Below are 18270 nucleotides of genomic sequence, written 5' to 3' on the forward strand. Positions count from 1 at the left end.
TTTGATATGTTTCCCAGTGGCGTCCGAAAGATATTTGATATAATTATTGTCCCGACTTTCAAACAGCTCATTTAGATTATTTCATTGAGTCTTTGAAAGTGATTTATGTGCATGTGGTTTCTCACTACTCGCTCGTGCGAGTCGTTATTACTTCCTTTTTGCGTCCCCGGGGCATGTATTCGTGCAGCTCCACTGCATTATTCACCGCGTCCCTCACTAGAGGGCCGGGGCACGTTATATGATATGATGATGATATTATGATATGGGGAGGCGGCCAGGATGGCATATGATTACTTCATTCACCGCGTCCCTCACTAGAGGGCCGGGGCACGTTATATGTATATGATGACATGATGGCACGCATATGATGATTTTATTTACCGAGTCCCTCACTAGAGGGCCGGGATACGTTATATGTATACATGATGATTTTATGATAATGATATGCATGATATAGTTTTCAAAGGCAAGTCTTATGATTTTCTGATTATTATATTTATTTCTGTAATTCCTATGTCGATTATGATTCTGTTTATCGTACTTCATGCTTTACATGCTCAGTACATATTCCGTACTGACCCCCTGTCACACCCTAATTTTCGATAGGGTATGATGGGCACCCGACCCTTACCTAGGGCCGAGCGAACCCGCTGACTATCGTAATACTCATAACCATACCGGGCCCACAAAACATAACATACGCACGTATTGAAAATTTTTTAAAAAACAAACATGCCTTTCGTTTTTTTTTTTCAAATCAAATAAAATCGCAATCGTATGAAAACCGTAATATAAGGCACAAAACATTTCGGCTTATATAGCCGCTTGCCAAACACATCGGTAGCGTAATGCATACAAACACACCGGCTTACATAGCCGCTTACAAACAGACCCGACATATCATACACTCGACACTGTCTGCAAAGTCTCTATTAACATCTCAGATACCATACAAGCACTCGGACGCGGCAGCATTCCAGAAGAAATGGAACTCGCCAATCCACCGGAACATCTTCTCGCTAACATCACTTACTCATCCGTGGGTACCGCGTGGCATGAAACGCAGCCCCCCGAAGAAAGGGGTCAAGACGGAATATGTACCGAGCATGTAAAGCATAACATACGTAAAGCGAGATCATAACCGAAGTAAGGAGTACGTAAAGTGAGCATAAAAACGTAATACCAAAGGCTTGTATTCGAAACACAAATCGTATCCGCCCATAATGGGGACCGGGTGACATACGTATATAATCATCATACTCATACCGTACCCATCATATCCGTCATACGAGATAACATTAACCGATGTGGGATTTGCCTAAACCAATGTGGGATTTGCCTAAACCAATGTGGAATTTTGCCTCATCATTGGGTTTGCCCCACCACTGGGTTTGCCCCACCATTGGGTTTGCCCCACCATCGGTAAACAGACTCATCATATCATCATACATCATCACATATCATATACGGTCCATAGTGGGACCCGACGGACAGAACGTGGTCGCCACCCTATCTGGCGCCACAACACAGCATAACACCAGAAGTTTCAAATCTCCGTATCCCCGTCACACATCATAACGCCAAACACAGCATAACACCAAATATAAATGGAACCCGTCCCTCTAGCGAGGGGCTCGGTGAACCATAACACAGCATGACACCGGAGTATATTATGGTGCGCACGATCACATACCGGCCCGGGATCCGGTGAAAGAGGTAACACGTAACGCACGAAGCATCGTAAGTGACCACACGCATATCGTACATCATCACGGACTCAACCGAGTGATCAAAACGAACCCTCTTTTTGAAAATCCAAAACCATAGTCAAATCAAGTTTTCTCCCGAATCTCGCTCGGGACATATCAAACCAAACTTCGTAAAACCGTTGTTACGTATCAAAATCATGGGCATAAAATCCTTATTTCCAACTCGACAAAGATAAATAAATAATCATGCTTGGGATCGGAAAAGTGGTCGTATTAAATCCCTTTTAAAAAAAAATAGGTCATTTAAAACCGACATAGAAAAGTCGCGGGACCCACGGACGAGCGTCAACCCAATCCGGCCCGCCTATAAAAATTTAAGTCCTTACTCGTCATGAAATCATTTGCGAAGAAATCAAAGCGATCCGAGCTCTCTCTTGAAAGTTACGGTCGTTCGTAGTTTCGAAATCGTTTAGGAACATATCTCTTTTGAAAACAAAACTCTTTTGAAACAAAATTCTTTTGAAAAATATAACTCTTTTGCAACCTTAGAAATTTAATCATACTAAAGACGTAAGGATCATAACTCGACCGCATTAAGGACACGAATATTAAGAAACATATAAGAATCGCTTACACAACATTTCAAACTCAATCATATCAAAGACATACGAACCATAGTCTGACCATACTAAGGATACCAACATCAAAAGCAAATACAAATCACAAACATACTCGAAACTTAAGAATGGAGTTACCCCGAGACACAAATCATATCATACCTTAATCCCGTCTAAGACATGCCAAAAGAAAAGAAGGGTAAGCTTCACATACCTCGATTGCTTCCACCTCGATTGCTTCCTAAGCTAATCCAAACTCAAGTCTCGGCTTCTCAAAATCTACAATAAGGTCATTATGCATTAACCATTAGTCATAAGCATCGAGAGATCCAATTCCAAGTTTGCACTTTATTTACGAATTTTGGGCAAGCATTTCCCCTATAAATGCAACAACCCCGAGATTTCAACTCGCCAAATTCATCAACAACAATACCAACAAACATTCTAACAACATCAACCATTTATTCAAAACGCACTTTATCATCAACAACCTTCTTTCGCACAATGCGGCGACATTCCAATTACGTTCAAACCAACATATATAATCAATTCAATATCATTGCTCACGCGTTCAAATACCAACTCAAAACCATTCAAACATGATTCAATAACATTTCCAACAATCCACAAAAATATTCAAACAATCCAAATAATATGCCATAGAACCCGAAACCTTCCCAACTCAACATGAACAACCATAACATATTTCTTCCTTCCAAATTCATAAACTTCACTAACAATCCGCACGTTAACAATATTATTCACGTAAATTTAAACCATATTAAAATCACATTATCTTCTCTAACAACTTACAAACGACTCCAACTTCCATTTAAATCATTAAACCATCATTTTCATTATGGAATCCATATCAACAACAACCAAAATATTAAATAAAAATTAGTTCATCACTCCAACATAACCAACACCTACACGGCTTCACTTCAACATACCATATTTCATGAATTTCCACACACCACAACACATATAAACCATCCATAACATGTGAAAAGAGGATTAAAACTTACCTTCTTCAACATTTTCTTGTTCCCATGCTCCTCTAATTCCAAATGAAATTATATTCGTGACTATGCGCTGCCCGGACTTCGATTGGTACTTCATTACTTGAAATCTCACTCAAAATCCTCAATTGTTGCGATGTATATTTGCTCCCTTTGTTGCTGAATTTTCTGGAAAGTTTTGGAAGTTTTGGATGAAAAAAAAAATGAGATTTTAACCCTTAAAACGGACTGCTGAAGTCGGTTTACTGTAGCTACGATCGTAGCGCATCAGAGGATCGTATGCGGATGCCGCGGAATACTGCATTTCTGCGTCAACAGTTCAATTTGTAACGTCCATAATTCTCTACTCCGATGTCCTATCAATGAACGGTTGGTTGCATTACAAACTAGACTCGACGAACTTCATTTTAGGACTTTGAACCACCTTAAAACTCCACATATACTATGAGATATGCGCCTCCAAAGTTAACTAAAATCCATCCCGCGTTTCTCAAATTTTTGTCGAACTTATTTTCTTCAATTTGCTCAATCCCGAAATATTCCGAAATTCTCCATACATGATATTTATCACTTATTACACTAATAATGGCCATGTTCCCGTGTTTCAAAATATTCTTTCCCGATTACGACTTACGAGATCGTAATTCACCCTTTTTCTTCGTTGTTACGTACTTTCCATGACTTGTGCCTTTCAAAACATCTCATTACTACGATGAGGTACATGTCAAACTCATGCTCTGAAAACGCGGGGTATAACACCCCCTTTCCTCGGGGGCTGCGTTTCATGCCACGCAGGTATATACAGATGATTAGAAGATGTTCCAGCTGGATTGCCGAGCTCCATTTCCTCCCGGAGTGCAGCCAAGTCAGAGTGTTTATATTATGTTATCTTGGTTTATGTTAGAGACTTTGCGTACAAACATGGTCACGTGCATATAACATGTCAGCTTTGTGCTATGTAAGCCGATGTATCATCATGCATTATGTTACGTATTTGTTATGATTACGAGGTTTTATTTGATTTGAAAAAGACGAAAAGTATGTTGTTCTTTGAAAAGCTTTCCTTATGCATTCCGTCATGATTTAAGGGCCAAAGATGATTATGAGTATAACGAGAGTCAGTGGGTTCGCTCGGCCCTAAGTAAGGGTCGGGTGCCCATCATGCCCTATCGAAAATTAGGGTGTGACACCTTGAAGCGTATCTAATCGTCCAACTTCTAATTCTCAAACTCGTAAGTCTACAATCAAGATAACATGACTACAATTAGATCATTTACCTTACATACTAACCAATTTAAGTACGAAAATAGCTTAACGAATTGTGGACAATATCTCCCTTTTAAACTTAATAATCCTTCAACTTCCAATTCAATCCAACATCAACAACAATACCAACAACAACAATATCAATACTTACATACCAAAATATAATCAAATCTATCCCAAATCATCCCTCAAAAGAACCCTTAACCCTAACTTTACCCTTATCCAACCTATTACTTCCATAACTGTATCTCCTTTACTTAAAACCATTAAAACTCTTGATAATTAACTTAAACACAAAAGTAGAATCATATACGTACCTTGAAGGAACTAAGATACCAAGAAGCAAACTCTAACTCCAATTTTCAAGCTCATCTACTTCAAGGAAACCCTAGGAACAACCTTCTTCTTCACTAGCTCGGGTTTACGGGGCTCGAATCTTGCTAAAATCCCTCCAATATAACAGAAAATGATGAGAGGAAATATTTAAGGGTTTTCTCTGGTTTCAGAATGAGAAAATGAGGAATAAAATCATGGGACTAATTATTTATAGATGGAACTAGAAAGTTCCAATGACACGGGTCGACGGGAGGGTTGACGGCGCGTCGACGTGTTGACGGCTCGTCGACATACTCTGTCGAACTGCCACCTAAAAGTTTAGATGTGGCACAACATCGACAGTGCACCACGATGGCTCATCGACAAGTCAACGGCCCGTCATTGGTGACTGGTTTCTGCAAACTCTCCTGAGTTCATTCCAACTCGCGTCGATTCGATTCGTTTAGCTTATAATCCTATAGTATTGCAAAGAACGTATACTTATACTTTGGTACACACAAGGTAAAGCACTTAATATCTCAAAAACTCAGGTTTGAATTTCCATACTAAAGGTGTAAACCACTAATAAGCCAAAGGCTTTCTTGCGACGAAAAGGAGGTGTAACAAATTCAAGCTAAGTCCGGTAATATACGTGGAGATTTTTCTCCTCCATTTTTCTTTAAGCTCCTCAAGAATTAGAGGCACCTAGATGTCACATAGGTATGAGCATGGTATATCTAATGAAAGACCCCATGGGGCAACACGTTATGAATTTAGTCGTAGCGGGCATAAATCGATCACTATGGTTTTGAGCAGAAAAGAGCGTATGGGAAAATTACCTATGATTCTAAGATGTTTTAATTTTACAAAAGATGTATATTTTTTGTACGGCCCATGCACATGACTAATAAGAAGATAGTATATGCCCGAAGAATTAAGTCATATAGTGAAGGGGAGTTTGAAATAAGATTATGCTTCACTTTAGTTGGTCAGAGCAGAATTAGAGAATATGATGCTAGAAGGTGGCTAGTAGAAGAATATTTAGTAAGTTTTGAGTAGATATATACGACGACTAGAGGTCGTAAGTGAAGTATGTGACAAAGTTCCTACTTAGGAAGAAGCAAAAGTGAATGAAGATGAGTAATAGGATTAATGAAGATGAGTAATAGGATTATAAGGAATGAATAAGTCTTAAAATTATATCATCACTATGAAAAGTGAATTGACGATTTCAGCAGAACTATTACGGGTACGATTCAATTTCCTTAGTCAGAAGAACACTAGTGAGTGGGTGACAATTTGAATACACTTAAGCGCATGTTAGAACCCAAGGTTTAAGGAAAATCCTAAGTGTAGTGGTATCTGGGAGAAGTAATCAACTACACAATAAGATAGCAAACTATAACCATTAAGAGTTATTAGAAAGGGATTTGCCTATGATTGATAGTGTCAGCAAAGTTAAGTCATTAAGATTGTGTATGATAGTTATGAGCAAATTAGTTCCCCGATTATGTACGTAACTCCATTTTTCTATTAAGGAAGATTTTTCAGATGTGAGTCTAAAGTTGAGTAGTTAGTAATGTAAAGTATGAGGAATGGCAGAGGATAAAGGGAAGACAACCTGATCTCAACAAAGAAGAGCAAACCGTAAGTATAAGACCATAGCCGTTAGTAGACGGGGGGGGATACGATCATCGTAGGAGTCCTATTGGACCTTTGAAACCCAAAGAGTTAGGATGAGATTTCAAGAATCTTCATTCAATAATGAGGGTAAAAGGATATAGTCGCCATAAGAAATGTGCCTCACGTGTGTAAGAAAGACAAAGTAAGTAGAATGATCGTTGATGAACTTGTGTCGAGCTTAGTTATTCTTGATTAAGAAATCATAGAAAAAGCTAAAAGATCATGCCAAGTTATGTGTTAAAGGAAGAGATTCATATGCATAAAACCACATATTTCAAACAAGTGAGAGATAACTGTACCAGAAGGTATGAAAGCAGATTATATGCCTCAAGTGTTGATGAACATAGAGACAGAGACACATAGTTCATGATATTCTATCCATACAGGTGCTACTAAGATGTATCACGGTCGTAAGGAGGTTAATTGGTGGAATGATATGAAGAAGAATGTAGTAGATTTTATGGTGAAGTGTCCAAATTTTTAAAAAGTGAAAGTCGAGCACCAGAGGCCTGGTGGGTTGGATCAGAACATATAGATTCCTTTTAGAAATGAGAGATGATACATATGGACTTCATAAAAGGTTGGCCTCGCTCATTCCGGAAGCATGATAGGATGTAGGTGATTTTAGACCGACATACTAAGTCAGTGCACTTTTTACCACTAAAGACCACCAATTCAGTAAAAGACTATGTATATTGAGAAGATCGTCAGATTGTGTGGGACTCTAGTGTCCTTTATTTCACATTAAGGTGCCCAGTTCACAATAAACTTTTGGACAATCTTTCAGAAAGGATTAGGTACCAAGGTGAATCTCAGTACACATTTTCACCCTAATACAGATGGCCAGGCATAGTGCATTATACAGACACTCTAGGATATATTAAGAGCATGTGTCTTGGAATTCAAAGTTAATTGGGATGATCACTTGCCTCTCATTGGATTCTCTTATAACAATAATTATCATGCTAGTATCAAGATGGTACCATTTGAAACCTTGTATGTGCGAAGGTGTAGATCACCTATTAGTTGGTTTGAAGTTGGTGAAGTAGAATTGTTAGGGAAAGAATTTGTCCATCAAGCCATGGAAAAAGCTAAGTTGATTCAGGAGCATTTGAAATTTCTTATAGTCACCAAAAGTGTTATTGAGACGTGCAACATATAGACTTTGATTTCATATTGATGATTAGGTGTTTGTGAAAGTTTCAGCTATGAAAGGCGTTATTGATTTGGGAAAAAAGGAAAGCTTAGTCTCATATATATTGGACCATAAATGTCTTGCGAAGAGTTGGTCAGGTGGCTTATGAACCAAATTTACCACAGGAGTTGGTGGCTATACCCTAGTGTTTCATGTATCTATGTTACAAACGTTTATGGGAGATCCGTCTTTTGTTGTCCCTCCAGAAAACATAGGGGTCAAAGATAGCCTAACCTATGAAGAAGTTTTAGTGGCTCTTCTTGATCGTCAAGTTCAAAAGTTGAGAACTAAGGTAGTTGTCTTAGTGACAGTACTATGGAGGAACAAGAAAGTCAAAGAGGCTACATGGGAAGCCGAAGAGGACATGAAATCCAAATATCCGCCCTTATTTGATGACCAAGCACAAAATGTCTAAGGTAGCTACCTTAGCTATTCATTCCATTTTAGTGTCATATATTTATGTTAGATGAGTATTCATGCCGGTCCAATATTCATGTGCTTATGTCAATTCAATATTCATATCAGTTCAGTATACATGTGTTCATGTCAGGTCAATATTCATGTAATCATGTCAGTTTAGCATTCAGGTGTTCATGTTAGCTCAGTAAACATTTTTTTCATGTACCCATGCTATTCGGTATTCATGTTCCATGTCATGTTTCTCACATTGATGTATTGAAGTTCTGTTATGCATATTATGATTCCTTGTGAAGCTTGTGTTTATGCACTCTTTAGTCGGCAAGTGTTTGAGAAAGGTTGGGATAGTCATATTTAAAGAGGAAACTCTACCAAAATTTCTATAAAATTCCAGAGTTAGTCATATTTCTAACCATGACTATCATTTGAGAACGAATGATTCCAAGAAGGAGATAATTTAACACCTCATACCTTGGGGCTAAAGCTCAGCCGTGAGAGACATGAAAGTTTAGGAAGTTTTTTGAAACTTGCAAAAGTATAAGAAGAGTCTTAGAAAAAAGTAAAATTGGAAGCTACATACGGACTATGTTTTAATGTAAGTTTGCACAAGGCCTCATTTCAAGCGAGTATAACCTCCTTATCACTAGGGGATCTGTGAAAACTCATTGGATAAAAGTTATAGCCCTTAGAAATAACTTTCCATCTGGATAAAGATAAGGTCAAACAGATCTCTGCACAAAGCGTTATGATCGTTTTACTGAAAGGTCGCAGAGTAGTCCGCTCGAAAGATAAGCGGTCCGCATATCACAATTTCCCCCGCAAAATGCAATATGTCCTCCGCATTTTGAACCAAATTTTATCCCTGAAATCATCAACATTATGTTTCACCATTCCTTGTGTGATTAATTGTTCAATAGTGTACTTCTTGTTTAGTTGCTGAACAACCTAATTCTTCAGTAAATAGGTGACAACATAAACTATCATCATTGATTTTAGTACTCATACTACATTTGCTATATTTTTTACGCAGGTTTAGATCCTAGTACCAATATAAGTTTTATTGAGTCTCCCAATTGAGGATCCAGCTTTGTGGAAAGCCACTTGCATTCCACTGCAGTGGTCATGACGTCCCTTTTCATTTATGTCATTTTTGTTATGTTGTGAATCCTAGTAGTAGTGAGACATTTTTATTATCTATATGGTTTGCTCAATGACAATACGGCACCTGGTCTTGGGGAGTTTAGTAGCAGTTTTGGGGATTTATAGTTTTATGGAAAAAAAAAATTCTTTGTAATTGCTTGGTCTGCCTGGCTTGGAAATAATAAGGGTCCTCAAAGTATGGAGTAATTTCGGTTGCGACATCAATTCTCAAGCATGAGACCTCTGCTAAAAGGAGGAATTACAAGCATCACACCACTGTTTAATAATATGTGTATGTTGTTGGCGCCAATCGTAGTCGAATATGCCAAGGTTCTTGAAGTATTAGACGTTCTGAGTAGTTTGAAAATTGAGTAATACATTTTTATCTTCTTCAATTGTATTATGCAATGTTGTGCTAAATTTCTTTTTTGACATGATGAAAGTCTTAAAATTTGCGACTTCTTGCAATTTTTTTTTTTTCTTTTCCACAACCTCTTGTATTATCTTTAGTGTAGAAAACTCCAAAATGTAGTAAAAATTGTGTAAAGGTTTTTATTTTTTATTTTTTATTTTTTATTTTTTTATTTTATGTGAATGTTAGTCTCTTTGGTTGAAATTCATTCTACAACATTTTTTTTTTTTAAAGAAGGATGTAGAAGATGGATTGAGCAGAAAACCGAAATAAAATACCACTAGCAGACTGCTAGATGGTCTTTTAATTTTTTGTTTTTTTTTTAAAAAGAATTGAGCAGAAAACCATATTTTTGACACAGGATAAGCAAGATGGAAACTATGTTAAACAACAAATTAAAGGAAGCTCAACCTTGCAAGGAAATAATTAGAACTAATGCAAATTGCTATTATCCTTATATACAGAAAACTAAGAACCAAAAATGCAAGCCACTAAATGTGTAATATACAAAGTATATTACTACTATTTAGAGCTCACAAAGAAGTTGCCGGTGAATGAAAATCTCGCTGCAGAGGACTAAAAGAAAGCCAGTACAAGCAATAGCGGCTCAGATCATATACAATAGCTTATTTTAACTTGCATATGTCGAATTTAAATAAGCTTAGAGTCATGTCATTCAAACAGCATTTCTTGTTTTGGCTTTTATGTTTAGAAACCAAAGAAATTCTTTTTTTTCTTCTTCTTCTCAATGTAGGCTAAGAGCTCCTCTTGACGAGCAAGGGCTTGCTCAAGTGCCTGCCAATAATGATAGTATGAAATGTAGATATATTAGTTGTCTATCCTCTCAATATCTAGTATCTACTTAAATCATAATCAAGAAAAGCAGATGATTAATACCATTTTTGTTGCACAAAGCTCTTGCTCCAATTTATCAACATGACTCATGACATTGTTAAGCATTTCCTCTTTTTCAGGTGGTAAGGAACTAGGCTTGTTGCTAAGACTAATAACCTTCTCCTCGAGCTCTCCCATCCGTTTCATCATGCTGAAGTACTCGTTATTTGAGATAGCCGGTCCACTTAACCGATATTCTTGAGCCTGTTGTTTAACCATATCAACTCCTTTTAATGAACTAGACAAGAGGTTTGAATCTGTGAGCTTTCTTGGCATGTTGCGTGTCATTCGGACCATTGTAACGACGCCCATCACAAATGTCATCACTCCGGTGAAAAGGTGGTTGCTAAATCCATCAGGTGACTTAGAAATATCATGCATGGGCAAGAATTCTGAAGCTCAAAAGGAGTAAATAGTTAATGAACTAGGATATTGAAAAAATCAAAATAGATGGTTTGTTGAACTATTAAAACATGTGTACCTTTAGCAATGGCGTAGTTGTCAGCTTTTGTAGCTTTAGGTATAGTTGCATCAATTACTTTGTCTACCATAGGGATGCACTTATCAGGATCGTATGTACTAGGAAGGTTCTTCTTTATATCAACCTACAAGCACATGTAACAAACAAGATGAGTTAAAAATATGAGCAATAACCATCGAGAAGAGTAGAAGACAGAGAACTAGTCTATTTTACCACAACTTTTTAACCTAGGAGAAGTATGAAAGGAGCAAATGCATTAGTTTTTTCTTATTTTATAGATATCCTACTGAGGCTTAAGATCATTACATGAATTTAAGTACAAAATATAATATGTGATAGAGGAAGAAGAAGGAAGAAGAACCTTACTTCCTCATGGACAGTGGAGAGTTGCGTATGAGACACATGATCCCTATGGACCTTGGAAGAGGCAGTTCGCATATTAATGGAATTGCTCTTCCTTGCATCCTGCAACATATAGGAACTTAATCCTCTTTTGATATTTTTGATAACTTCACTATCTTATAAGACTGAAAGATTGAAGACTAGGCACCTTTACATTGACGTTCCCATCCTCTGAAACTATTTTCTCATCAATTTCTGGAATAGCAGTTTTCTTTGTGCATTTATGAATACCACTGCGAACCATCTAATCACATATCTTAGGTGTCTCAGTGGAAATGGAAATTAACAAACACTACAGGTACTGAACACTAGAACTTCAAAACTACATGGGGGAAATTAACCTTCATTATTTCTGGATCGTTCCATGGGCCTTTATCAGAAAGCATACATCCTCCTTTGTCAGCACAAGTGCACGTACCACCTAAGAACTCTGGAAGTTCGCTGATGCAAGGCAGTGACAAACAAGTCTCTTTAGGCACTATGTAGGAACTTTAGTCAGATATGCATAATTCAAATTAAATAGATAACGTTGTTGTCTCTTATTATTTTTGGACTCGCATATTCTCCGGACATTTAGGTGGAGGTACGCTTGAAGCTCATGAAAAGTGGAAGAGAGTATTTAAGTTCACCTGTATTTACCTGGCATCAATTATTTCAAGCAACTTGCTCTGGTATTTGTTACCAAGAACCTAAAAGGAAAGAGCACGAATTTATTAATACAATGAAAATGATAGAGATAGTCTGTTTCGAATGGAATATGAATGTGGGCTTACGTTGATCTTTGCAGTGGTCTTGGGGTCAAGAAATGACTTGACAGAGTTCCATAAAAGCCTGAACCCAGAACCAGCATTGATGATATACATACGACACAAGCTCTAAACAGTGAATAAAATATTCATGTAAGAAACACAAACTTGAAAAAATTTCAACAAGAAAGTAATGGCCGGCAAGAAGCGTGTGCAATGGCCGGCAAGAAGTGTGTGCAATGGCTTCAGAGACAGCAAGTACCTCAGGATAATTGTTACCATCAACACCTTGAAGGCATTGAAGGAGTTCTCTTGCTGATTTGTTGAAATTTTTAAGTCCCTGAGGAATTATTGAGGCAAATCAATTTAGTGATTGCACCAATTACTTTCTAAGGAAAATCTAGACACCTTATATATATAGTCCCGATATACATACCACTCCTTGCACATCCAAAATTGTTGTGCTTGTATCAATATGCTTTTTGGCTGCAATGGAACAAGCTGGTAATTTGTCATTAAAAGTTCTCTCAAACTCCTGCACATGGTACTTGAGATATCGGTCCATTGTTGTGACTTGTAGGAGCTTGGTTGAGTCTACTTGACCAATTCTTTCAATATAAACTGGTCTTCCATCTTTGTCAACTCCATGATGCCCTTGTGGATAATACTTGAGGACCTCCTCCTTTTCCTTGAACTCAAAGTCCTAAGAAAAGCTTGAATTAGACCTTCAATATTTTGAATTACGTCTAATCCGAACTAACTTTTTCTAGAGTACCTCCATTATAGTGTCTGCACCAAATTCCTTCCTCCAATTAACCATATCAGACCACATCAACTTTGTTTTTTCTAAATCAAATTTTCTGGCCTTCAAAAACCTATATCATCATCCAAGTACTTGTCATGATCTATTAGTATCAACAACCATGATTGCAGAAGAACATGACTTTTTTACCTTAGCATCATATGATAATCATCATGTTGTGCAGGAAGTAATTCCTCCAGGATAAGTGCTTGACGGAAGGCATCAACTACCTTTGATTCCTCCGCGTCATGCTCATCCTCAAAGACAACAGACATGACCCTACTGTTTCTACGACCAGTTTTTTTTAGAGACTGTCTAAATTTGTTGGAGGCATTAAGTGCCTTTTTCTTGAAAGACCCAAGCCTTGGCTTCCTATCCTCCTCAGTGTTTTCGTTATCAATCTTTTCCATACCTGCTAAAGCACAACGATCACATACGCCATAAAGTTTACACATCTAAAAGATAAAAACAAGATTTTGGTGCTTTTATTATATATTCTAAAACCAAGATAATTTCTTCTAGATTAAGTTTTTAAGTATAGCTTCATGTAATTCTTTTGATTCAGCTACATTTCGAGATAAATCAAGATAGAGATTAAGGGTAGCTTACTTGGCCTTACTGGTCGTTCAAGAGGTCCTGACATTTTGCCACTCATGATTGCAGGTCAATAAAATTTGTGACAATTTATAAAATTTACTCTCTTGTTGAATGCCTGCACCTACTAAAACAAAGTGAAATCAGAGAGCAGTAAATTTGAAAGCACCAGCAGCAAACATAACTTTATATTTATAACAAAAAATTCATCGTTTTGTGCATATATGATAATAATGGGAATTCATTGAGTAATACAAAATAAAAATAAAAAAGCCAAATTAAACAATTAAAGGGGAGCAAACAATAAATTCAAGGCAATATGGTCATATATCATGAAAATACATTATGAAATGCAAGAAAGGGGAAAGTTCAAATAACAAATAAATATTCAAAGCCCATAGCACCATCAAGAAGTGTCCTAAGAAAATTCTTTGGCAAGCAAAAATTCAGCCATTCATTCAAATACAAACTAGTAATTTATCCTTTTTAGGGATTCATTACTACATAATTCGTCTTAATTGAATAATTCATATGCTAATTATCAACCTGCTGTAACCTTTCTCCTTTATTCGGATGCAAAATTAGCTATCTATTCGGAGCTCACATTAGTGAATTCACATAGGTGGGTAAATTTGGGCAAGCAAGAATTGATAATTGAAGAAACAAAAGAAAAGTGGTAACAATTTACGTGAATGAAAAGCGAAAATGATGAAGAGTTTTCATGAGAGATAGAGAGAGAAGTAGGGAAATTACCAGTGAAAAAAAAAAGAAATGGCAGGGACAGTAAAAAAATATGGAGGAGTTTTTTCTTAAATTACGTAACTACTCTGCTCGAAAGAAACGGGGGTCCTTATAACTAAGTGAATGGACAAGCTATAAAATTTATCTCATTTTTTATTTAGGAATCATGCCCACCATTGGTAATTTGATGCTCGAGGGAAGGACAAGAGATTGGGAATGATAAGGAGATCACTGGTCCTATGTTCATGGAAGCAACTACCTAACCGTCTCTCATGCATATAACGGAGCATTTCTTGGACATTGTTTGTTTTCCCATACAATAGTGCAATGTAAAGAAAAGTTCATAATTTAAAGAAAAGTTCATAAACGATCACATAACTATGATTTTTTTCATCTAAATTGTATAAGAAAAATACATAAAATGCACCCTACGCTTGTCCGCGTAACTCAATTTCACTTTGAAAGTTTACGAGCATATCTACCCCCTCCCCTTCCCCTTATATTTTTGTTGTTATTGTATTAAGTATCCACTAAATGGTTACGTGATAGAGAAGTGCATGAGAAGAGTAAAAAGGTTTATGTTGACAAATCGTACACATGTCTTTTTTTTTATTGGCCAACATATAACCAATACTCTTAACATTTTTTCCTTGATATAGATGTATATACTTGTCTTAATTATGTTGGCTAACATATAACCAATGCTCTTAATTTTTTTTTTCATGATATAGTAATATATACTTTTCTTAACTATGTGAATTTTCATACTTTGGAGATAAATGACCTTTGTGGAACCCACTTTTAAATTATTTTTTTAAAATTTCATTCACTTTATTTTAATGTCTTCTCGGATAGTACCTTATTATCCATTGCCACAATCACATCCATACAATTTACACTTCACCGCCATTTTGGAGGAGTAGAGTTTTATGGAGAAAAGGAGAAATATTAATTACGTTTGACACTACGAAGTGTCATCGTCATTTTTTCTGGTTGGAATATTTTCTGGTAAGAGCAGCGAAGGATACGATTTCTCTTTTTCTCTTCAAATTTTTAGATCTGTATCAGGAATAATCTTTTTGAGTAAATGAAAAAACATACAAAAATGATTATGAGGTGACAAAAAGTTAGAAGGCACAATGGTGTTGGATTTTCCGCCGAGGTTGCCATGACCACCATGGTTGTTGGAGAGAAATAATTTGATGAATTAGATATAGGAATTTTGTGAAGAAAAAAAAAAAAAACTAAACACAAATTGCCATATACTGTATTGTTTTGGAGAGATTGGCTTATTCTCCCTTCTCATAGTAGTGTTTCGCAGAGATTGGTTTATAGTAAAATATTTCTGATCTTTCTTTAAAGGGAAGAGAATAGTACTCTTAGTTGTGTTTCTGATCTTTCTTTAAGGAAACCTCATTTTCAAGATACCCAATTTACACCAGTAAAAAAAATTCCAAAAATTTAAATAGATCAACTACAAGCAAAGAAACTAAAAGAAAGTAACTAAAGAATCAAATAACACAGTTATACCACTTCTCCTAGCAGTGTTTCGGATCCAATTTAACAGATGTGTTGTGTGTAAAATGGAGATAGGTGAGAAAGGAGCTCAGATTTCATAAAATGGAGAGAAAGCTGGATATGATAGAAGTGGGTTACCAAGAGTACAAGAAAGGAAGAGCTAAAAAGACTTAAAGAACATAATTTTCATATTATGACTTTTAAAAAACAAAATAGAGGAATGTAAAATTTACAAACAATAGAAAATAGAGTGAAAATTTAAAACTCAATAAGTTGCTGACGTGGCGCTGTAACGACCCGTTTGTTCGTTATAGCGTTCTTGAACTTTTTACCCCTATTGACCCTTCCTCCAGCCTTATGAGTACGAGTTGGACGAACGGGGATAGGTGGTAGGGTTCTCAAGATGATCGGGCAAGATTTATGATGACTTGTGCGAATTAGAGCTTTAAAGTGAAAAACGTTTGACCAATAGTTTTTATTTTTTCAATACAATTTTTTTTTTGCCAAAAGGTGGTTCCGGCGGGTTTGACCAATAGTTGAGTTTTGGGTAAACGGACCTTTTTCAAAAATTTGTCGATTCCGAGAGGTTTGGATGGGTAAATGTGACTTGGTAGGATGTTCAATTTGGTTCCCAAGGCACTTTGGAGAATTTTGGGCTATTGGTTGGAAAGTTGGTCTTCAGCCATTGGGTGTTGACCCGATCAAATAGACCTCTGTTGGGAATTTCAAGACCACGAGTCAGCCTGTAGCGTGTTTCTGTGTGTGAATGCATGTTTGGTTTGTATCTGTGTTGTCTCAGGTGATTGTCGGTGCCACGTCCCAACTATGGTAATCGTGCGAGCACCTACCATTTCCCACATCGATTGGTGAACCCTTTCCCAAATCATTCATTCAACCATAATAAATTAATCAAGGCAATCGAGTATAAGTCTCAAACATAGGTAATAATAAGGATAGTGAATAGGTGCGGAAATAATACAATAATCCCAAGGAATTTGGTCTAAGCCCATACAAGAGCCACTACTACACATACTATAGGTTTGAATATGAATACATGTCTGATAATTAAATACTGTCTTAGAATATCAAAATAAGACAAGTAACTAAGAAGCGGCATTCGGGCAGAGAATCCATCCAATGCTCACCCTGGAATACTCGTCACAAGGCCTCGGGACTCAGTCATGCGGCGCAAAAGTCGATCCGGTCACAAACTCTTCACTCAGAAAGAATGCAGTAAGGTGGAATCAGTACAACAACACGTATTGAGTAGGTATCCTAGGCTGACAACAGTTAGAAAATCATATATATAAGAAAGAGACTGAAAAAGTAGGCATGCTCACAATCAGATAAAACTCAAGTCAATTCAATTACCGAATCTTGGACCAAACCACCAAGTCTAGTAAGTCACCTCAAGTCCACTATAAATCCGATCCACAGCTAAAGAACTACTAGCAAGTATGTGTATCACTAAGAATCAATCAACAAGTCCTAAAACAATGCCAACAATAAATATTAGATGAAGGCAATACATATGCAATGATACACGTACGCTTCGGGCGGAATATCTCATCGCCTCGACAGTCATGATTCATGGGAGACTGCTAAGTCTATGTACCTGTTGCGAAACGCATAACCCGATCCATTAGTCAGTGTTGCGGAACGTGCAACTCGATTTGCGGGCAGACGATTTGATCGCCCTATTCATTCGGGTTCGGGTCAGATTTCGAGAGTCTTAGGTTCTCAAGTTGGAGGTGATCCTAGCCAGTTGAGAGCATCGGTGCCGCGTTGTAGCCAGTGCGGTTTATTATATTCCGATCAGTGTCGCCGAGGTTCAGATGCTTGCTATGCCTGCGGTCAGGTTAGGCATATGATGCGAGATTGTCCATCGATGAGTGGTAGAGTTAGGGCTCAGCCCACAGGATCCGCAGCCAGTTTTTCCTTGTCTGTGTGCCCGATAGGGAAGACTCCCCATAGTCCAGTAGGCAGTGGTAGGGGATGAGGGGGAGCATCCAGCTCAGGTAGTACTCATCCCTGTATTTATGCTCTAGCCGAACTACAAGACCTTGAGTCCTCCCCAGATGTGGTTAGAGGTATACTATCCATATTCTCTCATGACGTTTATGCATTGATTGATTCGGGTTCTACGTTGTCATATATTACTCCTTATATTATTGACCGTATTGGGGTAAAACCCGAGCCAATTAAACCTTTCGAAGTATCCACTCCGGTTGGTGATCCCGTAATAGCGAGGCAAGCGTATAAAAATTGTCACGACCCAACCCCGTAGGCCGTGACAAGTGCCCGAGCTGGGCACTC

The 18270-nt window shown here is 37.3% G+C and overlaps 1 protein-coding gene across 10 annotated transcripts; it reads right to left on the bottom strand.

Annotated features, from left to right (window-relative positions):
* Positions 1-10171: 10171 nt before the first annotated feature.
* LOC132044029 (phosphatidylinositol/phosphatidylcholine transfer protein SFH3-like) lies at positions 10172-14687 on the bottom strand. 10 transcript variants are annotated; one of them, XM_059434500.1, is made up of 14 exons: positions 14514-14687; positions 13711-13819; positions 13252-13516; positions 13075-13174; positions 12736-13002; positions 12562-12639; positions 12327-12428; positions 12193-12242; positions 11895-11994; positions 11702-11797; positions 11518-11616; positions 11152-11275; positions 10674-11062; positions 10172-10571 (listed from the first exon to the last, which is right to left on the bottom strand). In XM_059434500.1, the coding sequence occupies exons 2-14, from the start codon at positions 13754-13756 to the stop codon at positions 10485-10487; spliced, it is 1803 nt and encodes a 600-aa protein (XP_059290483.1). In that variant the 5' UTR covers positions 13757-13819; positions 14514-14687; the 3' UTR covers positions 10172-10484. The 10 variants fall into 10 exon arrangements, with proteins under 10 accessions (XP_059290483.1, XP_059290488.1, XP_059290481.1 ...); XM_059434505.1 differs by having other exon boundaries at positions 13252-13513; positions 14514-14685; XM_059434498.1 differs by having other exon boundaries at positions 14449-14563.
* Positions 14688-18270: the final 3583 nt, after the last annotated feature.

Source organism: Lycium ferocissimum, unplaced genomic scaffold, assembly GCF_029784015.1.
Source record: "Lycium ferocissimum isolate CSIRO_LF1 unplaced genomic scaffold, AGI_CSIRO_Lferr_CH_V1 ctg3255, whole genome shotgun sequence".
In the NCBI taxonomy this organism is placed as follows: Eukaryota; Viridiplantae; Streptophyta; class Magnoliopsida; order Solanales; family Solanaceae; genus Lycium; species Lycium ferocissimum.